The sequence below is a fragment of the Lathamus discolor genome, chromosome Z, assembly GCF_037157495.1.
Source record: "Lathamus discolor isolate bLatDis1 chromosome Z, bLatDis1.hap1, whole genome shotgun sequence".
Classification (NCBI taxonomy): domain Eukaryota; kingdom Metazoa; phylum Chordata; class Aves; order Psittaciformes; family Psittacidae; genus Lathamus; species Lathamus discolor.
Window position 1 is genome coordinate 85,578,607 of NC_088909.1, and position 22,998 is coordinate 85,601,604.

General features: G+C 42.6%; 1 protein-coding gene and 1 long non-coding RNA gene across 3 annotated transcripts in view; one reads left to right on the forward strand and one right to left on the reverse strand.

Annotated features, from left to right (window-relative positions):
- Window positions 1-9,835, reverse strand: part of LOC136005112 (uncharacterized) — a 32,615-nt gene extending 22,780 nt beyond the window's left edge. The window contains exons 1-4 of one of the 2 annotated variants that reach the window (XR_010608682.1): window positions 9,202-9,835; window positions 8,855-8,999; window positions 2,405-2,564; window positions 1,636-2,090 (exon numbers count right to left, since the gene is read on the reverse strand). This is a non-coding gene — a long non-coding RNA (uncharacterized LOC136005112). Of the gene's footprint in view, window positions 1-1,635; window positions 2,091-2,404; window positions 2,565-8,854; window positions 9,000-9,201 lie in introns of those variants that run through there. The other variant, XR_010608683.1, reaches the window with a different exon arrangement.
- Window positions 9,418-15,056, forward strand: F2RL1 (F2R like trypsin receptor 1). Its single transcript, XM_065662272.1, has 2 exons — window positions 9,418-9,669; window positions 12,715-15,056. Exons 1-2 carry the CDS (start codon window positions 9,588-9,590, stop codon window positions 13,818-13,820), a joined length of 1,188 nt encoding a protein of 395 aa, XP_065518344.1. The 5' UTR covers window positions 9,418-9,587; the 3' UTR covers window positions 13,821-15,056.
- Window positions 15,057-22,998: the final 7,942 nt, after the last annotated feature.

Consider the following 22,998-nt stretch of genomic DNA (forward strand, 5'->3'; position numbering starts at 1 on the left):
TAGCAACTGACAAACTGGCTAACTCAAGTTTAACCTACATTTCAGAAAAGTCTAAGAACTAGGGCAAATGACTGCACTATTCAAAGCAAGGCACACTGCCCTGGATACCAGCCACAGCAGTGACCGTTAAGTACATGCACAAAAGAGAAAAAGAGGAGGACAAACATAAATGGTATTTCCCCAGTTACTCCCTCACTCCTATAATACACCCTGCTTAGGGAAATTCCCAAGTCAGCTATGGGTTGTTTCTTTAGTAATCCTCAATGCACTCATCTTTCAAGTGTTGCCCAGTCTTCCTGAGAACTTATATAAAGCTCCTGTATCCCCAGCATCCTTTGGCAAGAAGCTCCACAGGTCTCCTACCTACTTGGTGCTCTTTGTGCAAAGTTTTTATGTTTGGACCTGGCTTCCACTATTTGAGTAGATGGTACCAGCCCCTAGCTGTGTAGTGAAGGACATGAACAGACAGGTTGAAGTGTTCTCAGCTGCTTAGTCAGGTCTCCTACAGCAGTTATTCAATACTTTCTATCATGTGCCAAAATATTGTTGGACTTTATCAGAACCTAAATTGTCCGTGTCACTGGATAACCATATTGTCTATTATTCCTAGCCGTAGAAGTTAAGTTAAATCCCATACAATCTAGCTTTTAAGAGACATTTGTGTGTTCATTGCTTAACTTCATTTTAAATTATTGTCATAAAACAGGCAAGATATTAGTCTCTGCCAAATCAGGCAAAGCCAAAACAGTAATTCCCTCTAGTTGTCATGCTGCTTTCTGAACTATAATGACATGTACTATTTAAATGTCATAAGCCAGGACTGCTGCCACATGAACTGCCCAACCCACTCAGTGTCCTTGGACTTTTGTGCATGCCTCTGAAACGCTCTCTCTTTTACATCCACACAGGCATGCCATCAACTAGACTGGAACTGATCACGTTAAAATTCTGGCGCTTTTTGGATCAGTATCCCATGACCCTTGTGTGGTTTTAATAACCTATGAGCCAGCACACAGGGGTGCAGTGGAATGGTGCAGGTCCACTCACATAGTGAGGAAAAAAAAAAAAAAGCTATGGCCTTGTATTTCTCTTTTCCACCCACACTCCTACCAGACAGCTGTTGCAATATTTCACCATTATGATCACTAGAAAAATTACAACTTTTCATGTCTTATTTAGATCACTCATAAATTAAGAATGTACAGGTATAATACAGATGAGACTACAGAACATGTCATAGATACCAACAGATAAGCTAAACATTCAGGTTAAATGCTTGAAATGGAATTCAGGGTCAGAAGTTAATAAGTGCATGATTCTGTTAAAATTTCCACAATTAGTTGGAAATGTGGTCAAAATGCCATATTTCAGACATGGAACTTACAAAGCAATTCAGATTAGCAGCCTGTCATAGCCTTCCAAAGAGTTTCAGAATAAGAAAGGGGAGATGGATTGATACTGCACAAACTTTAGATTAAGTTCATCTTCCATTTAGGAAAATGATAACTGTGATTCAAAAAAACATATTTTCTTAACTGTTAAAGAAGTTACGACTTTTATTTTTTATTTACAAGTATCAATTTTCAAGGAAGAGTAAGACAGGTCCTAAAAACAGAAATGTATTTAAGCAATCACAAAGACAAATACTTTATAGAGCAAGAGGCTTTTCAGATCTAGAAATTTTGTTTTCAAGGCCCCCTTTACTTTACAATGCTGGAGTTGTTCATAAAATTTTTACAGTAGTCAGCACTGTCATGAATGAATGTCACATATCTATCTATTCAACTGAACTAAAAGCTTAGCCTAAAAATCTTCTGTGAATATCTCAGAAGTTACTTCTATTTTGTTTTTTTCAAATATCAGATGGATTCTAAAAAGACACCCGCTAGACAGATCCCAGCATTAGCAAGAGTTTAATCACATAGAAGGGACCTCATTGTTACCATTAAATAACTTCTTGGATGCTGATTCTTGGCATCCATTCACAATGGAGAATGGCATTACTGCTTGGGCAAATCCTAGGCTCCCTGGGAGCCATCAACAATTCTCAGCCAGAATTCATTCATCCCTGCAGCTGTCCCAGGCCTTACCTACACCAAGATGTTTACATAATGTCAGTAAACTGGAGGTAACTGAAACCAGCACATTCTGAAACTAAGGCAGAATGCATTGGCCAAATCACAGCTCAAATTCTATATTGCCTGTTCACTTCAGCAGTTCTGCATATGTGACAGCACTACCTGCCTTTTATCAACTATGGTTTGGTTAGAGCAAGCCTGCAGCTTCAACTTTTCATGAGAATATTCTGAGGAAGATTGTTCATTCTTTCACACAACTCTTTCCTCCCATCCCTGCATCTCCACATACATTTCTCTTCTTATAGATTAGCAATGGATTTACTTACACACTGCACTGTATCTTGTAATTCTGGTAATACCTCAACAGATGAAGGGATCTTGAGAGAGAAAGAAAAAAAAAAAGCATTTCCAGGTCCCCACTCATCAATCATTGCTTTGTTCCTTGATTTGTGGATTCCATTTCTGTAGGCATCTTCTAGAGGAGAGCTAGAGGATGAAAAAGAAAATCCTCTTCTGAGAGTGTTCTCAGTGTAAGAAGTAGCTAACTGTGCGGTAGCAGAACAACACTAGAAAAATAAGCATGCTTCTACTAAACTAGGAAACGTGGAAAGACTGGTGAAAGCAAATGCATGAGGTAGGCAATCCCATTCTGCAGGCTGGCAGGAGCAGGAGAAATAATGCAAATGAACAACGACAGAAAGGAGGGAAGCTAATAGTCAGGCTAGTAACTACATTAGCATATCTGTAGGTTATTTCTACTGTTGGTTACTATCACTACAGATTGCTAATAACCTGAGATATATGCCCACAAGGCAGAAAAGGAATCATAATAAAACCAGGAAACTGTGTCATACTCCAGTTTGCCTGTATGCTGTTCTCCCAACCTGGAGTAGCTCTCCACAGGCAGAAGAGCCAATCCTTAGAGATTGTTTTGCTCAGACTCACAAAAAACAGTTCTCCCTGGTGTCCACCAAACTTGTGGTTTGTGACTGGCATTTTTCAACATCTGCTGTCTAGCTCTTCAAAATGGGTACATATCCAGTGGGGTTTCCCAGAGCACTACTGCCACTCTGAAACCTGGCTGCTTTCAGGTTTTTCTCCCCCAGTGCCCCACCTGGATGCTTCTCCCTCTGGCCTTCTAGTCCTCTCTTTGGCTGGAAAACTGCTATCTTCTGGGTAATGGGGAAGTAAAAATGCAGAGGGGCTTGAATAAGCTCCTCTCCCCAGAGGCAAAACCATGATGGATCTCAGCAGGAGACTCTGCTGTTGCCTGAGCCATGATTGCTTAGTGATGAGCATGACCTAGGGATCTGAACTCTTCCTAGCTAGAACCAGATAAGATAGGGTGTAGATAGCATTTCAGTAGCACTTGTTTTTGAACAGAGCTACACCAGTATGAAAACACTAAGGCTGACTCACAACATAACAATACTATGTCCAATCTTACTGTATTCAGATCCCAGACAAGACTAAGACACTGAGGTCCGTGTAATAAAGGACTGGAGGTTTTGTTCTGCTAGGAACATTGGTGTTGAGTCAACAGGTGGACTGGAAGAGTTACTCAGAGCATCACCTACTTCTGCCAGGATGAACTATACATACCTACATCATTTATGTTTGTATAAACCACTTTCAGACTTCCGTGAGGAAGGTCCTACTGAATCCCTAGAAAGTAAGAGGTCAATAAAACTACTGCCAATTGTAACAACCTTTTCCCTACTATCTAATTTTGCTAACATTTCAGCTTACTCAGTGTACATGGAAAATATGCTGCAGCCTTAGACATACTTTAAGTATGTCATCATGTCTCTCCACAAGCTTCTTTAGACCAAACAACATTAATTGCTCCAAACATTCTCTGGATTGTTCCAACTGCTCACATCTTCTCTGAACTTTGTCCAGCTTTCTTTAAGGAAGATACTGACTGAATTAAAAACACCCTCCAACAAATAACTTACTGATGCTAAATGAAGGACTTCCTCACATACATTACAGACAACAACCCTCTTTGATGCAAGACAATACTCTCAACTCCCACTGCATTTATGATTCACTGTAATACTTCATATTACCTTAAGTGGAATTGTAATTTATACACTTCACCTTGTATTTCTTCCAGTGCAAATACAGAAACATTAGACAAGAACTGTAATACACCCATACTGAAAATAACTTTTAAATCCCTTCAAAACAGTTTCACAAACCAGTACATACAAACAGTAGCTTAACTGAAAAGGGAGGGGAAAAGGAAAAAGAAGTCTGTCCTCAGTTTGGTCAATGTATCCCAATATTAACTTAATTAATCTCCAGAAGAAAAACACATTTACCTCTTTTCACTGCCTAGGATTAACATTTCACTATACCTATCAGACTTTAAAACCTTTTCCTGGCATCAAAATGGTTTTGTTGTAAAATTTAAGTTAAATCACTCCTTCAAACTGGTGTGGTTTAATTATATTACTGAAAAGAATACCAAGAGTAAAAATTATCTGAGGAATGTTATGGGCTTTTATTACGTTTCAGAACGCTTTCAACATTTTCAGTTACCACTTTTAACTGTTACCTGATAAAGATCTGTTCCTAAAAGTTATTTGGTATTTCAACAGTCCCATAGTGTTCATACACAGTTATCTCTGTGATACATCAATGAACTTCCTATGTGAGACACAATTCTGAAAGAGTGGAAAATTCTTATCCAGTTCATCATAACCAATACTGTGATCAATTTTCCACCACAACCTTCCCCACAATATTTCTACTGCAAATAGGTATGTTATACATATCTAAGCATAACAGCTCTTTAATAGCCCTGCTTCCGTTTTTGCTGACCTTATTTTAAACCCCATGTTTTGATGCAAGATTATAATCTGCTTGCAGATATTTTGCTCTGCAGACTACTTGGCTAGAGAGGGCACACCCACTCTAACAAACATGCCAATACATAACAATGTTTCATTTTGATGAGCCATTACATATTTTTATCCTAGTTTAATAATGATCCATTGTTCCATTTCCTCAGCACAGGAAACAGAATGGTGCTAACGTACACCAGACAGACAGAAACTCAGCCTAAGCTAGTGGTTTCACTGATGATTTGCAAGCAATCTGCATATCCCTTTCTCTACATTCCTATCTGTGCAGAGAGAGTACTTCCTCATTTTACACCAGCAGCAGGATAAGAAGTCAGTAGTAGCTAAATGGTAGTATCTTGAGTATTTCTAGACATGTAAACAGAGGTGCAAGCATGAGATTACCTGTATATTTATGAGCACACTCCATGCAGTGCACCACAGAAAAACTGATGATGTCACAACTAAACCCCTTTCAAAATGCATATACATTAAGCACACTTAATTAAGATTGCAAAAGAAGATCAAATTATAGCATTTCCTAATCTTCAATTGCTTGATTTTGGCGCTCTAACAAGCTTTTTATTCATGTAGCTGTAGGCACACTTTAAGACATGTACCATGGGTTAAGCAATTGCCAACAAAAATGCAGAAGCTCTGCTCTATATTCTGCTTGGTCCAAGCCGTTTTGTTAAATTTGCATGTCCTCTATTCCTGCAAGGTCATGGTGAACAGAAGTCACAGCTGTACTTCCATGTCACTGTGAAGTCAGGTTTGGGCCGTGTGTTTCTACCCCACAGGCAGTGCGCATACCTAACATTTTGTTCTAGACCTTTTGCCACTTCTGTCATACCTCCAGCGCAAGCTCTGGATCTCCTTGCTTTTGAGAAAAGTGACAGTACAGGAAGAGTTAAAGGCTAAACATCAGGAGCAAACAGCAGGAGCAAACACAGGGCACTGCTAACAGAAGGTCAGAAAAATTAGGGTGACAATCAAAAACCATTAAGGGACCACCTTAAACAACCCATACTACCTATCCCTTCCCCCAGCCCAGTGACTCCAAAGTGCCATGACTGAATATGCCACCCATACTGGCACCCCGAGTACTAACAACATAATAATGCATCAGCACGACATGCTCATAAAGCACATATTTACCATGCCAGAATTTCCAAAACCTGCAATAATCTTGGAGTAGATGAGGTAAGAGAGGGAATGGAAGTGACTTCCTAAATACAGCAGGAAATAAAATGGATCTCTACTACCAGAGAAACAGAAAAATGTACAGCTGCTGCCTGTTATCCCTCATTTCCTAGGACGCTTGCTGAACACACACAGAACAGCAAGAACATTAGTGATAACCTTACTTAGTACCTAAACAGCCTGCCAGCAAGGCCAACAAGGACTGAGCAGGTGACACACAGATCTTTTGAAAGGCGCAGGGAAACAAGCTAAAGAGACTGTTTAAGATGGCACAGGGGCTTTTCTGAATGTAAAATACAAGGAGGAAGGATAGAGGCCTTTATTGTGCTGAAATGAGGTATCAAAAAGGATTATTACACCCAGAGACCTGGTGCTGCACCACAGAAGCAGGGCCTTGCTGTAACTTAGTACCCAGGTACTCTCATTGTTTCTAAGATGCCAGATGGCTACCGTGGGGACAGGCTAAATCCAGTGTAATGGAGAACTAAGGTTTAATAAGCATTTATAGTCATGTATTTATTCTTTCTGTGGCAGCTGTACTTATTGCAATTATTTTCCAATAATAAGCAAGTGTCAACAAGAACCTGTTTTTTGTGTTTATTTACAAATTGTTAAATTTTCTTTCCAAACTGTTTGATAAATGGCACACTAGAACTGTAAGCAGGTTTGCCAGACCAGTTGTCTTCAATAGAGGCAACTAAAAATTATGAAGTCTTGAGATTGCTCTGTACAGAGGTCCCATGATTTGAACAGTGGCAAAAGCATTTCTACCTTCTATTTTTTAACTCATGAGGCAGAACTCACTTGTAGCCTACAAATGAGCAATCTTCCTAACAGATGTTATGCCTGCTGAAAATGTTAGCTAGGATCACCAACTTCTCAATAGAAATAAACAAAACAAAACCAGAACAAAAGCCTTGTTAGTAAGGTATAGATGGAGTACCAGGAATAACAGCTTACAAGTGCCAAAGACCATTAGTTCTTTAGATCATTACAGAGTCATAGAGCGGCTTGTGTTGGAAATGACCTTTCAAGATCATCCATTTCCAACTCCATTCTATGGGCAAGGAAATCTTCCACTATGTCAGATTGCTCAAAGTCCCGTCCAACCTGACCTTGAATACTTCCAGGCATGGGCACCCACAGCTTCTCTCGGCATCCTGCCCTGGTGACTCACCACCCCCTCAGTAAAGAATTTCTTCCTTATATCTTATCTAAATCTACCCTCTTTTAAAATCAAATGTTATACCTTGTCCTGTCACTAAAAGCCCTGGTAAAAAGTCTCTGCCCATCTTTCTCGTAAGTCCCCTTTAAGCACTGAAAGGCCACAATAAGGTCCCTCTTGTAACACAGGTTTACTGAATTAAGTTGCATGACACTCCCTTACAAGGTCCCTGTTTAAATGCTTGGGAATCTAATTAATTGCTTATAAGATACTGAAGGGAGATAATCTTCACATTAACTACGTTTCTGACATCCCTATGAAACCCAGGCAAACTACAAAACTCTGCTAATATAGCTTCCTTACACTCAAAGAGGCTAAGTCCAGAGCTGCATTTCCAGAAGATGCAGCTGCAGTGACACTTGTTTCTACACACAGCCACAGGACTTCTCCAGTTGCAGCTCTGATCTGTCATGGGACAACTAGAGTAGATTTTGTTTAGTGACAGCAGTGATTCCTTTTTCTGTGCATTCTCAGTCCTTTTCACTGTTGCTGGATTCAAGCAAAAGAAGGAAGGAGCTTTCTGCTTTGAATGCAAAGTGGACAAGAAGATTGGATGGAATAAATATAGACAAAAAAAAAAAACCAAAAAAAAACCAACGAAAACTGCAACTGAGCGCTGGCAGAAGAGCAGAGCTACAGCGGAACTGAATGAGAGAAGGGCTGACCACACCTTAATACTAGAGATCTGAAAGGAAAAACATTGTAGTGACCGGTAGCCAGCACATGTGTACATGCCTGTTTGAAAGGGAGATTAGATAAAAAGCCAGATGAGAAGACTACAGCTCACTGGGCAAGGTCATTAGGAGCGGGAGATTAAGTACCCATGAAGCGGTTTGTAATGGTAAAGTAAACGTAACAGCACTGCAAGTGAGGCAGAAATAAAGAGTGGGCTTGGAGGGACAGGCTATGGGACACTACTTTCTCACTGCTTAGCTGAGACTAACATGAGAAACCGACAAACAGTCTTAGCTGGGTGGATGACAAATGGGAACCGTGCTTGAAGTATGGAGTAACTTAGAAAAATGGCTCTAAAAAGAGAGGTCTCTTATGTTGACTCAGACACCCTAAATTCCAAGTGGATCTCTCTGTATTCCATTTTCCATCTGTAAAATGGGAACAACACAGACCTCAACTCACAGCCGTATTTAAGAACCGTAACAGGAAGCCCAAAAAAAAACCCCAAGTTTCTCTTCAGAACAACATAGTATATTCATAATATATTCCGTCAAAAATGGGGAAGAGGGGGAGGAGAAGCAACAATTTTATCACCAGCTGAACACAAAGCATTTTACAGACTGAGGCAGAGGAAGCACTGCCGATGTAAATGGAGAACTGCCCTAGAAGTGTGAATCGGGGTTGAATATGTAGCTTTAACTTTAGAATTTGATCAGTTGTGTGCTTGATTTTACAAACATAAAAACATTTCAGAAATTCATATTTGTGGAAAAGACGGCTGGCATTGTATCGTACTTTATCTTGAACCTGAAATCCTTACTTACAAAACAAAGTTGGTGTACTCCAAGTTTAAGCGAGGCTGGCAAGTGAAAACACACCCTTCTTGCACTGGGTCACCCCACCATGGTACCACAAACGCATCTGGGTTAAGCAGCGGTCATACGTTTTCCTGCATGTCTGCATATGACACTGTAATGAAGGAGGAAACCCGGCACGACACAGCGCGCTGTTAAGTCGGCAGGAGTAACGCTGTCCCACCAAGCGTCCCTCCACCCCGCTCCCTCGCCAGCTCGCCCCTAGCCCGTGTGTCCCAGAACGAGCCCGCTCTGCTCCAGCAGCAGCTCGGCCGGGACCGGGACCACCCCCGAACCCCCCTTCGGTAACAGAGCACCTGCCGCAGTCAAGAACCACCAGCCAGGGAGAAAGGGAGGGAAGCGGGCAAGAAGGGCCGGGAGCCGCGGCACCTGCTCAGCTCCGGAGCAAGAGCGCCGGCCGTGAGGCGAGCCGCAACACCAGCCGCCCCCTCACGGGGAACGGGTTAAAGGGTTGCCCCCGCCATTTTGCGGCGGGCAGCGGTCCCGCGGGAGCGGCTCACCCCGCCATTTTAGGGGCAGCCCCACAGCTCTTTGGGGATGGGGGATGTGGCCTGGCTCGGACCCGCCCGTCTGCAGGCTGGAGCCGGCGGGGCCGCGCCCTCCACCCCCTCCTAGCTTAGGTATCAGGTGAAACTGGTCTGGCGTGCTGGGGACGCTGCGGTGGCAGGAGCGCGGCAGGAGGATGGCTGGACGCTGCGGGTCGTGCCTGCTCGGTCTGCTGCTCGGTCTGTTGCTCGGTGCGCTGGCAGCCGCCACTCCCTCAGGTGAGAGGAGAACGAGTGCGAGCTGGCGCTGACGGGTGCTAAAGCTTGTTGGCTGGCTGCGGTACGCTGGGGATGGCTGAGCTCCGACGGGGCTCCGTGCGTGCCGCGTTGATGGCTCGGTGCCGCTTGGCTGCTGGTGGGGCACCGGCGGTGGCGGCGCGGGCGGGCGCGGTGCGCGGGACACGGCTGGGCGCTCGGCGGGCGAGGCGGGGGCTGCGCTGCGCTGCGCTGCGCCGCGCCGGAGGGCATGTTTCTGAAGCGCGGGGAGCGCGGAGCGAACCGGGCGGGGGTCTCCCGGAGCCGAAGAGGTCTGGGAAAGGGGGGCCGGTGGCCGTGGGGGTGCTGGGCCCCGCGGGGAGGGCGCCCCGGCCTCCTCGCTGGGCGGGGGAAGCAGGTCGGCGGGCAAAGCCCCTGGGCTTGGCTTCCCTCCGCCCGCGGACTTGCGCGCACGGCGCGGGCGGGAGGGGCTGCTGGACCGCAGGTGGCCTGGCACGGGTGGCCTGGCTTCACCCGCACTGGTGCTGCATGTCACCTGGTTCTCGGCTAGCAACCTGCCCGAAAGCTGTCTCTAAACATAAAAAAGCCCTTGAAGACCGTATTCGCTCTCTTTTTTTTTCCCCAACTCTGAAAAGTTGGGCTTTAAAAAAAAACCCTAATTCTTATCTATGTTAGTTTATATTGCTGAACATAAATGAACGTAATTGAACATAAATGCTATTTGGGGAGGGGGAAAAAAATCGTATTTCAGTACCTTAAAGTTCACTTTCACTGCCTTTTAGAGTAAACCTCATTGCTGTACTTACGGACTCCTCTGCACTGTGTCTTTCTGTATTTTTTCATCCTGCTCTTATTTACATAATAAAAGTATATGCGTAAAGGTTGTGTAAATATTGAAGCCAAGCTTTATGGCAGGTCCTGTTTTCTCAACGAATAGATCCTAGGTAACTGCAAACTTAGTTATTCAGAGCTGAGTTTCTGAAATTGAACTGGCTCTTAATAGCCTGGTTGTCTGACCTGAGCGGGCAGGTGAGAGGGGTACTACGCCTACGAGTTTTAATTGGCTGATTTATCTTCCGGGGTAGGGAGGCAAAATGAGCTAGCAGAATGATCCCATCCGAGCCAAGGGAGATACACTGTAAGCCCGAGGCTTCTTGTGGCTGTTTTCAAACAGGCTAATGCCATTACGGGGTTGTGGTGAATCTGGGCTGCAGATCCCAAAACCACGGTAATCTTAGCCTTTATCCTGTGTGGGTATTACTACCATGACCTAAGCTTGTTAATTTGGATGCTCTGTGCTGCTCTCACTTTTGTGTCTGCAGGGTAAGCATAATCCTTCGTTTTGGTATGTAGTGGGTTATAACTTCTGGACAAATGGCAAAGGTGTTGAAACAGTCTGTTGTGGGAGGAGAGTACTTTTTTCCTTGCGATGCCAAGGAAGCATTTACCGTGGGCAGATTAGCAAGTCAACTGCATTCTCTGTTTGTGAGTCAGGCAGAGTGAAACTCAGCTTGGAAAAGGCTCAATTGTTATGGAAAACTGCAGGTGCAGAAAAAGTAAGAAAAAGGTGTAGAAAATGCACATACCTGAACAAAGGATTGGTTACTTGGTGAGGGAGTGTTAAATGCAAAGACAAACAGGACACTGAACTGTCTCCCTATATGAGTCCTGATCTGGCTTACAAAAGTTGCCCAGTAGTCTGTAGTCAGAACTTTTGAGGCTCAAAGTACTTAAAGTTGCTATAAAAGCAAGACACCTCTGAAATTACCCATTTAGCTTGACTATGGATCATAAATGGAATAAACCAAACCTTTATTCTGCCAGTCTTGCAATACTAAGACTTGTCTGTGGTCCACATATGCATCAGTTGAGTTTTATTACAGCTCTTATCTGTACTCTAATACTTCAGGGCTTTTTGGTGAGCAGAATAACAAAAGGACCATCCTTTGACACTGTTCATGGCTTGTTGTACAAAACCTGCTTACTCAGGAAGACTCTTCTTTATGTTCCAGTTGGAATTTTTTTGTGGCTAAAATAATCCACAAGTATTGATAAGGTTAAAAATAATTCTCCCACAGACAGGCAATTTCCATACAGTTTAGCTTGGTGGATGTCTGACTTTATGAAACAGACAAGTTCATGGACAGTATCTACTTTTGCAGTTTAACCTTTTAGTGTGAGAGGACTGTGTTGGGTCTGGAGGGCTTCAGAAATGGGCCAGCTGAAGTCTGTCAGAAAGAGCAGTCAGGAATGGCTGGCTTGTCCATACAGTTAGTAAGTTCCTGTGATGTCCAAAGAGGCAGAGCAAAATTGGAGTAATAGCTATCTGAAGTTGGTTGTGTGGAGCAACAATGGCTGTCAGCTCTACCACCTAACACTTTGAGTAAAAGCTGCAGAGATTGTCTGACCATCTTCCCCATGAATTGGAAGGAGGTCACAGATAATGGGCCCTGTTGCATTGTCATGCACAAAGTTTGCTCAATTTTAAGTTCAAATGTGGTGCAACACATCTTTCCATCCCTAGAGATGGTTTGTGTGCAGCTTTTGGCATTACATTCTGAGTTTCAGTTCTACTTGTCTGAGGGCAGCATACTCTTCTTTTACTGCATTCCTGATTTTCAGGAGTTTCCTGATTTTTCAGCTTATCTAAATTAAGGAAACTTCTACTGCAGTTATACAGCAATACCCAGCAATTGGGTAATCTGGCACTACCGTGTGAATGGATAATGCTGCCCTGAAACCAATTTCTACTGTAACTGTTTGGATGCTAAGAGCACCTCACAGCTATTTTAACAAAGTATTTTTAATGTCATTAGTGATTTGGAAGAGCATTTTGGTTGCTAATAGAATCCTTGAATAGGGATATAGTTGTTTTTTGGGTAGTAAAGGGAAGAAAAATTGTCATGTGTTTGAAAACCATTCTAATTCTTTGTTGATGAGATCCTCTCTAATTCTTCAGAGTCAGTCATGATGTCTAGTTTATTTTTTGTAAAGGATAAAAAGTCTGTACTTGGATAACAGCAACTTCTTTTTTAATTGTTATTTTAGAGAGTAGTAGAACCAGCAGCTCAAAAGGAAGAAGTTTCGCTGGCCGGCAAGTTCCAAATACAAATAATGGCTCTTCAGAGATATATGAAGTGGATGAATTTGCAGCAAAAGCCCTCACAGGAAAGCTGACTACAGTTTTTCTTCCCGTTGTCTATATCATTGTCTTTCTCATTGGTTTGCCAAGCAATGCCATGGCCCTCTGGGTCTTTTTTTTCCGAACAACGAAGAAACATCCTGCTGTGATTTATATGGTTAACTTGGCATTGGCAGACCTTCTGTTTGTTGTCTGGTTCCCACTGAAAATTGCTTACCATGTAAATGGCAATAATTGGCTCTTTGGTGAAACTCTTTGCAAAGTACTTGTTGGGTTTTTCTATGGAAATATGTACTGCTCCATCCTCTTTATGACATGTCTCAGTGTGCAGCGGTATTGGGTTGTAGTGAACCCCATAGTGCAGTCAAGAAAGAAATCTGAAATTGCCTTGGGCATCTCCCTTGCTATCTGGATACTGATTTTGTTGGGCACCATCCCATTGTATCTTGTTAATCAGACAAGATATATTTCAAATCTCAACATTACTACCTGCCATGATGTGTTGCCTGAAAATGTTTTGGCTCATGATATGTTCAGTTATTTCCTCTCCCTTGCAATTGGACTTTTCTTAATCCCAGCTGTCCTCACTGCTGTTGCTTACATACTTATGATTAAGACTCTGAATGCTTCCATCTCAGATGTAAGCGCTGGGAAGAAAAGAAAAAGGGCAATCAAACTCATCATTGCTGTCCTGTCAATGTATCTCATCTGTTTTACACCTAGCAACGTGCTGCTTGTTGTGCACTATTTGCTCCTCAAAACCTACAACCAGAGCTACCTGTATGTGTCGTACATAACAGCGCTGTGTCTTTCTACTTTGAACAGTTGTATTGATCCATTCATCTATTACTATATTTCAAAAGACTTCAGAGACAACCTTAAAAATGCTCTTCTCTGTCGAAGTGTGAGAACTACACGGAGGATGCAGGTGTCTCTCTCATCAGGAAGATACCCTAAGAAATCAAATTCTTACTCTTCAAACTCAAACGGGACCACTAAATCAACCTACTGAGTTTAATCCTTGAAAAGTGAACTTTTATTACTACTGCTGAAAGGATGTAAGTGACAAGAGTTATTTTCTACAAGAGTCCAAAGAAACATCTCTGCTGTTTAATTGCATTGAAGCCTGGATTTGAGAACTGACAGCTGCTTACCCTGTGTAGAAACAGTAAGCAGATAAGGTCCTATGAGACTGGGAAAAAAAAAATCGTAATGACATTTCAGATGCTTTGCAAAAGTGCTGCTGACCTGAAAGTGAGTTGTGGTTGAAGTCATTTTTTTGTTCAGTATCGAAGTTATTAAGAAGCAAAATGTCGGTGGAATGTTACATAGTGTTGTCAGTGTATTAACAGAGAAATCTGTTTTGTTTGGCTTTAACTGTAATGTATTAAACAGCTGGAGAGATTGTATATGTAGGACTTTGCTCTGTGTACCTGCTTAATTTGAAACTGAGGAGAGAAGGAAGAGAGAATCCATTTCACCATCTTGGTGTAGACTGCTTATTATCTTTAGTATAATATAATTTTATATTATTTTCCTTGCTGTAAATAGTAACATGGCAGAAGTCTGTAAGATTATCCTATTCAGTTGACAAGCTGAACTTGTTATCAGATGGCACTGAGATAAAATTTTAGTTGAGATTATCCACTGTTACTTAATGCTTGCTGGTATATGATCATAAATGAGGCTTTTTAACAACATTTTGATGAATAGCTGTTTGATTTTTACACAGTGTGCCTTGTTTTTTTTAAGATACATAGATAAGATTTTTTTAATATATGTAGATGCAACATATTTGAGTTGGGTACTTTCTTTTCTACTTTTACATGTTTTTCAAAATGCTGAGTACAACTTGCCTGGCTTCAGGTCACAAATATAACAGTGAATCAGAAGTCTAACAACTATAGGTGTAATATCTGAATGGGTTAGGTAAAAATTACTTAATAACATACTTCATTAGGGTGAAACTGTTCACTGTTACATTTTTTTTATAGGCAGATAACTAAAATCAAATGGTTCTGAACTGTGGGGGAATATGTGGGGGAACATTAACAAGAAAGAAAATTTAACTGCAGTGGATTTCTGAAATACCTGAAGTCCTCTTCCCTCACCTGCCACTTGTCACCACTCAGGAATATGGAATCACATTTACTTTTAATCTGAGAAGCTGATGGGTTTATGTTTGGTGGCAGGATTTAAATGGTTTTTTGGTTGGTTTTTTTTTCGGTTTTTTTTTTTTTTGGTTGTGTTTTTTGGTTGTGGTTTTTTTTTTTTTTTTCAAATTTGTAGTCAAATGTTTCATAAAGTTGTATGTTGAACTTGCATCCAGGTGATGTATCTGAGACATAGGCTGAGTCCCTGTTAACGGAAAAGCCGTCAGTCCAAAAAGTACTCTGAGACAACTGTCATATAGATAGAAAATATTCACCACTTCTAATATGGAGTGTAAGGAAGGGGATAGATGAACTGTAGCAGGAATTAGAGAATCTTGTACAGCTTGAAGTCCATTATTTATATAATAAATTATTATTTGTGCTAATCTGTTCCATCCCCTGTCTCATTCTTTGGTTTCCACATTCCCCTACAACAGGACATTTTTACCCCACACATAATTAAGAGGCTTGTTTAATGTGTTTGATCTCTCATCTCAAGGATTAATTAAGCTCTAGCTCACCTTTTATCAGCTGCAGTCTTGTATACTAACTCTTAGTAGGTCTTCATCATGAAAGTGGGAGGTTCTGTGGTGTTATTTCAGAGGTCCAAGCTAAAATAGCAACTTACACCAACAGATACCTCATTGAGGAGCAGAGTTTACAGTTCCTTAGGTAATGTGGAACACAAATGTTTCTCTGGCATAAACAATTTGCTCTTCCCATTTCCTGACAAAAAAAATAAAAGGAAATAATTGCTTATTTGTTACTGAACTGGATCTGTAATGCAGCATCCTCACTGGAAAATTGTATGCAAGAGGTCATAGTTCACTGGAAGGATTTGGGAAGAAGGGGGTTGCACCATCTTCACAAACGGCTGGCAACTCTTCCATCAGCCTGTGTAATAAATACAATATGAAAATGTCCTTTATCTTACCAGACAGCCTCTTGTGCTTCCTGCCATACATGCAGAAGGGAACAGCACAAAGCAAGGGCATCCAGTTCATGTGATTACAGCACTACCTGTGTTCTGTGAGGAGTCCAAGGGTTGCAGGTTGTCTGTTGTAAAGATGATGAATTGTTTCTGTGTGTCTGTGTAATACCACAAAGATACTGCTCATGATTCATGCATGACAAATTATTGAAAAGTAATATGCTTAATATAGCCAGTCTTTTGAAGGACAATTTTTGTTGCTATTTAATCAGAAGTACACCACTTCTGATAAAGTAAATCAGAAGTACACCAGTTCTGAGATACAAGTACATACAGCTTGCATCCACACTCTTACTTTTTGTTCTTCCTTTCCTGTCATTGGTGGGTTTGGAGTTGGGGACCCTCAGTTACACCATTCCACTGGAGGTGATCCTCTTTACCACTTTGCCCTTCTAGCCTTCTTCATCTGTGGATTGACAAAGCAGGTTGCAAGGAAGAATCTTTCATCTCTTACCTGCTGCAACAGCGGAAGTCTGCCAGTGACATGCGTAAGAGTTAGACATTACTGCAGGGCTGTTTAAAGCTTTCTTGAGAAGAAGTTTTAATTAATAGAATGATTTATTTTAAAAGGAACTTGCACTATGTGTGACGAACTTTGGAGAATACTGTTCAAGGAGCCTACAGTCATCTAAGTGAAGCTTACTTCTTCAAACCCTGTTCATTGGGAACTTGAAGTATCTTTTTATAATAGAGACTACTAATGTCCTTTTTGCCTTTCCTTTGCTGTTTTAGTGATACCATCTGGGTTAGTGTCTTTACGGGGAACAGGGAGATGCATCTTCCTCTGCATCTAACTGGTGTGTGGTTAGGAGGGAAGAAGAGAACTGGTACTCTAAAGTCTAATCAAGCATCCTGTTGCTTGCACGATCCTTATTTTCTAGGCAAACTGCTGCAAATGTGTCTTTGCTGCAACCTTATTGCAATGAAGACTACCCTACAGACAAAGACAAGGAATCTTTATAAAGAATTGCTTTGCTTTGTTCTTTCATTTGTTCTTGAAATGAGGATGAATTGTGGGAAATTTCCCCCATTTGTAGCTGCATTGCAAATGCTCATCCTGAATTTAGTATGGATTAGTTTGCGCCAATTAACAGAGTAGGTAGACCAGGCTGGTAGTTCAATCAATTTGAATCAATTCCTTGAATTGACAATTATGTGCCTTTGCATCCAGGTAGTGATGGGGCAAGAACATGTAGCCCAGGAGGATGAAGCTGGCTGCTTAACCTTTTTTGGGATTGTGCCATCAGGCAGGATTGATTGGTATAAAGGTTGTCAGCTTCAGCTAACAAAAAATATATTCCTGAACAGTGTCAACTTCGCAATTCAAACAGCAAGAGATAGAAAAAATTCTCCCCATCTATGGCTCACTTAATGTTTGGGTGCTACAAAAATAATTGGCGCCACATCCAGGAAAGCACTTGGGAATTGGAAATCAGTGGAATATACGTTCACAATGTCATGGTTTCACAAACAGCTCAAGCGTGTGCTGCAGCTAAGAGATGTAGACTAGTCTTTGCCCTAACCTGACTGCTTGATGACACCATTTCCTCATACTGTCACAGGCATGTGTGACCTTGGGGTGTATTGGATCAGTCCTGAGTCAAACCAGGAGGAGGGAGGAAAGTTTACTTTTGAGTTGGAACTGTGTTTGGCTAGTTTGCTGGATGAACTTTTGGCCCAGCACAAGGGACAGGGTCAGACTACATCTTTCACCACCAACACCAGCTTGCAATATACAACTACAAAGTACGTTGGAGCATAGGAACTGGAAAGTTTCTGACTAATCCCATAAGCAGCAGAAAGCAAGTCTCCACCCATGACTGTAGGGATGGCTCTGCTGGCTCAGACCGAGGGGTACATCCGCCTCGGCCAGGTTAATCTGCCTCTCACCTCTGCCTTTGGTAGTCATCAAGACAGCAAGCTGTCAAGGGACCTGTCAAAAAACGGTAGGACTGCTGCACCAGATGCGCAGAAGTTGCAGCCATGGAAGTCTGATGCTTTGCATCCTGTGAGTGCTGTGCTATGTGGCTGCTGAAATGTGCTCTGAAAGTCAGAAAAAAAGGAGAAAAATGAAGGCTGGAGGCTCATTGGCTGCTGAGAAGAGCATGTGTAACAGCAACAAGTATAAGTTACAGGTAGGTACGCAGGGAGGAGTAAAGTCAGTACAGGCATATATCATATCCCCCACAGTACTCTTTCCAACATCCAGCTATTTTCAGCATGAGAACTTCCTTAAGTCTGGTTTGTCTTGTCAAATCAGTAACACTTGTCTGACTGTGAAAATCAACCTCGTTTTATTTGCTTTGAACGTGATCCACTGTCCTGATTTGGTGGGCCCTGGTTCTAAAAGGAGAAAAGTGTGTGAACAAGTCCCTGTCTTGTCCATCCACTTTCCCAATAGCCCCTAACATTGTTTGTTCGGGTTCTTTTTCCCCCTGCTCCCAAGCATAGAGTTGATGTTTTCATGCCTGTAACTGCCTGTAATTGCATCTTTCTCCCAATTGGTTACAGTTTTGCAAGCCTGTTTTGCAAGCTTGACATAGTTGAGTATGTCAAGCTAGGATGTGTTTCCCTCATGCAACTTGCTTTGAGTTATTTATGCTCAATTCACCCACCAGTTGATTGCTCATTCAGTCTTACAAGCGTCTTCTGCAATTCTTGCAGCCTGCTTAAGTCCTTACTGTCTTGACAAATTTTATCAGCAAAATTTGTTCCTTACTACTCAACCCTTTTCAGACCATTTATGAATGTACAGAGTAGTACAGGTCTGGCATCACACTGGTGAGTCACTGGCATTGTGAAAATGACCATTTTTCTGCTACCCTCTGTTTCTTTTTTTGTAATCAAAAGTTACTCTTCCATGAGAGGACATTCCTGCTTACTCCATGGCTATGTAATTCTCTTTAAAAGCCTTTGATCAGGAATTTTGCCAAAAGCCTTTTGGAAATCTAGGTAGACTGGATCCACTGGGTTTCCCTTATCTCCATATGCATCTGGCCTCTCCCAAGAACTCCACAAGGCTGTTAATCCCAGACTTCACAAAAGCTGTGGTGGTGTTTCCCATAAAGGTCTAGAAGTTCCTTAGTGATGTCCCTTCTTACTCGTCAATAATTGCTCAGTACAAATATTGGGTTCACAGGAGAGTACTTCTCTGGACACCTCAGAACCTTCTTTTAATTATTGATTACAGCATTTGCTCCACATATTCAAGTATAATTTTGGCAAGAGGTAACATACCATCTGGGCCCACCAAGTTCATCATCTAATTTGTCTAACTGTGGTGTGATGACTGAAGAAATGTAGCACATGTCTTGACATGTAGCTGTCCTGGGAAGCAAGCAGCATAATTCCTACCTGTCATAACAGCCCTTTGGGACTCAAGTTTCATTACAGGTGTTAGAGCTGTCATGGGCACTTTGAACATGGTTAATGTACAACACTGATGTTAAATTCATCGTAATCATGGTAGTCATGGTTGTTTTGATTCAAAACCAGACAGGAAAGTGTGTCTTGCCTACAACTTTTCTTAGGAGCAATGGTCTTCTGTAGGCTTGCTGCTGAGCATTCTTCAGGCACTCTTTGCTAGCAGGACCAGTACAACAGGCTGACTACATAGTCAGCTCTCTGTCATCTAGGCCAAAGGAGATGAAGATGCTTCAGATAATGGAAAAAGGACTACTGATTGTGAAGGACGCATTGAATGCTGTGCAGAGACATGGTGACAACTCCCTTGGATCCATCAGGGCTCACTGATACAGTGCTAGCTTGTATGATTTGGGATTTACAGTCATTGAAGTGTGTCTGCAACCAGCTTCCTTGATGGTCCAACCAGCATTTTTGGTGGTGCAGAGAAGGGGGAAAGGCATTATCTGTCTGTCTGTGTATGGAGGCAGGTAGGTTCATAGCTGCACTGGAGTTCATAAACCACCTGGTATTGCTCATGTGGTGCGAACACCAGAACAGAGCCAGCTCAAGGGTACCAAGGTCTACCTAGAATTATCTCTGACTAAACTGTGTCAGAGCCAAACCTCGGTGTGTACCCTTCAATATAGAGGCTGCATTCCCAAATACAAAGATAACTAAAATGTGTCCACTCCCATCTCTCTGGGTACCATGCTTCCCTGTCACATGTGCTGCCAGCTATTGAATGCTACATGCTACCTGTGTCAGCTTAATGCTCACCTGAGTGTTGTGCTTTTGCTACAGTACAGAGAGCACATGAAACAGAACTGGCGCAATCTCAGATCACCAGAGTCTTGTCAGCAAGAGCCCCAGTGTAGCTGTAACCCAGAGACTGCAACTTTGCAGGTAAAACTTGCACCATCTGGTCTCCTCAGGATTATTACACTGACTGTAAAGCACAGTCCTGTTGCTAAAGTTAGGTCTGTGCCTGGAGTGGTTTACCAATGCCGTCTGCTGGTAGCACAGTCATCACATGGACTAAACCTTCTTCCTTTGTTTGCTTTGAAGGTGTTAATAATAAGCAGTAATAAGCATTACTGAGCACTTGTGTAATGAAGCAAGACAACAAAGTGGGGAGGAGAAGAAAAGCCTGCATTTGATTAGTCTGCATTTGGGAGTTAATATAAATGCCCCAATAATAATTCTCAGCTCTATCAGCTGGTCACTTCCAGGTATTGCAGCCCCCATGGCATGTCAGTTAGCGCAGACAGTTCTGTGGAAACAGTGGACAAGAGGATGATGCCTGTATTTTATGGCAGTTCTAAAAATCAATGTATAGTACTTAAGGTTGGCAGGATTTTAATTGCCAAATCTTGCATGCATCAAGTGACAAGTGCTCTGACTGATAATGAGCATGAGCTGGTACAGGAATGGATGTCTCTGTTGCAGTTAAAAGCAACATTTGGTTTGGTGATTGTACTTTGGCTTCATACCTCACCTTCAAGAAGCAAGCTGCTGGGAATTGAGTGTTCAGCATATTTCAGATTGAAACTATAGTGCAGTTTATTTGATTCTTTCTCCCCCCCCTCCACCCTTATAGTACTTGCCAGCTTTCAGCTGCTGGGAGGAAGAAATGCAGGGGTGTGATGCAGTGGGGGACACAATCAACATTCATGGTTTCTTCTCATTGAGTCTGAATTCAAGATGGTATGTATGTACTCTGGCCCTGTGGTTTAGCAGCTGGGTCTGTGCTTCCACTGGCTGAATGTCTGTGATGGAACTGCAGTGTCACATAATGCCATGGACTATGGGCTGCAGAGAGGTACAGCCCTTTTGCACGAGGCCTATGTCTGCATTTCTGATCACTTGGGAAAATGGAGTAATTTAACATGGGAAAACAAAGGATATGGGGCTTATTTGGAGAGGCTGCCCCACTGAGAGGAAATGAAGGAAATAATCAACTTGTAGAACAGAAATTAAGAAAATAATACTCAGTGGATAGCAGGAGTTTCCTGCAAGTCCTGAAGAGTCTCCTGTGTCACACATTTACAAAAGCCAGGGGAAAATGAAACAAATACTTGATGAGTCAAAATGGCAGGGTGGGTTATGGAGGGAACATCATGCTCTGGTGCTTGCTGGATTTAGCTGGCAGTGACTCTGGACATACTTCCAGTTTGACCCATCATGACCCCTTGACGTTTCATCTTCAGATCCCAGTCAGGCAAACCCATCTGGCTTTCTGTGAGCAGATGAACTGAGACATGGTTCTTGGTGTAAAAATACCGAGGGCAAGCCCATAGCATTAATGTAGTATATGTTGGAGATAGTATATGACTGGAAACAGTGGGGGTAGCAGTTGTATTGTGGTGATGCCATATGTGAGCTGGGGTGGAGGGTGCTAGTGCTGCGAAGAGTGATTTGATGGTAAAATGCAATGCTGAAAGAAGATTATGGAACTTCTGTGTTATAACTTACGAAGACTGTGTTGTTTCTGTTAGGCTGCTTGTCTTCAAGCTCCCCATGTCACTGTGTATGGTTAAATTGGTGGAGTCCTGAATATGACAGTAGCATCTGGTTAAGACAATCCTCAGTAAACGTCTGAGTTACTGCCATACCCAGGGCAAGTAGTTGAAACCCAGGAGCCTCACTCAACTCCCAGCATCTGCCAGCATGAGCATTTGGTTAGCAGGGACAGTGATGAAGAGGAGAAAGGACCTCTCTAAAAGTGATGGTTGGTAAACTGTTGGTCAGGGATCTGTTTGTCTCTGAAGGTGCCGATGGCTTTGTTTGGGTTTGCTGCTAAAGGGTGTAGGGCTGGCTCCAACATCAGCAAAACTCAGCCCAGGGTGAGCTCAGCAGAACTGAATTCCACAGCAGGAGCTGAGGAAGGGCTGGGGAATGTGATGTGGCAGGAGAGAGAGGGAAAAGAGGGTCCTTCTACAGCTACCTTCACTTTGCTAACTGTGTTACAGCAGCATGTGGGCAGGCAGATAGGGAAGGTCCTGGCTCTAGGACATAGGACATCATGGACTAGAGATACCTCTGACAGAAGAAGGGAAACGGGAGTGCCTGACTTGGCTGCTAAGGTCACAGTTTCCTCTGCCATCAAATTAAGATAACAGTGCTTTAGGTAAGAGAGATGTCAGCAGCCCTGTTGTTCCAAGATCGTTTTGTCTTCCATGGGTGGTTTAAGTTTAAGCAATGTTTGGTACAAATACCAACCCTAGAGTCACTGCTGGTTGCAGGCACCCAATGACACTGAACCAGACCCGTCAGACGTGAACAGGAAGAACAAGGGCTCCACAGGGCACTGTGGCCTGAGGACCATTCCAGTAGCTTGTGCACATAGTGGGGTCACTGTATTGTGCATGTGGCATGTATCCTTTAACAGCTAATGCACAGTTTACTTTAGCATGAGCTCACGGTGCCTTTCTGCTGAGTAGTTCTTCAAATTCCCTCTTAAAAGGAGAGGCACCTCCTCACAGTTAGTTTGCACTTGGGAGGGGAGTCAAGCCACACATCTCTGCTCTGGTATATAACCATTCTATACAGGCAGGAAGACATCTATGGAGGGTAGTGCAGCATGTCTAACCTAGCAACCTCCCTCCTTCTTCCCAGAGCATCCATTTCACCACTTACATGAG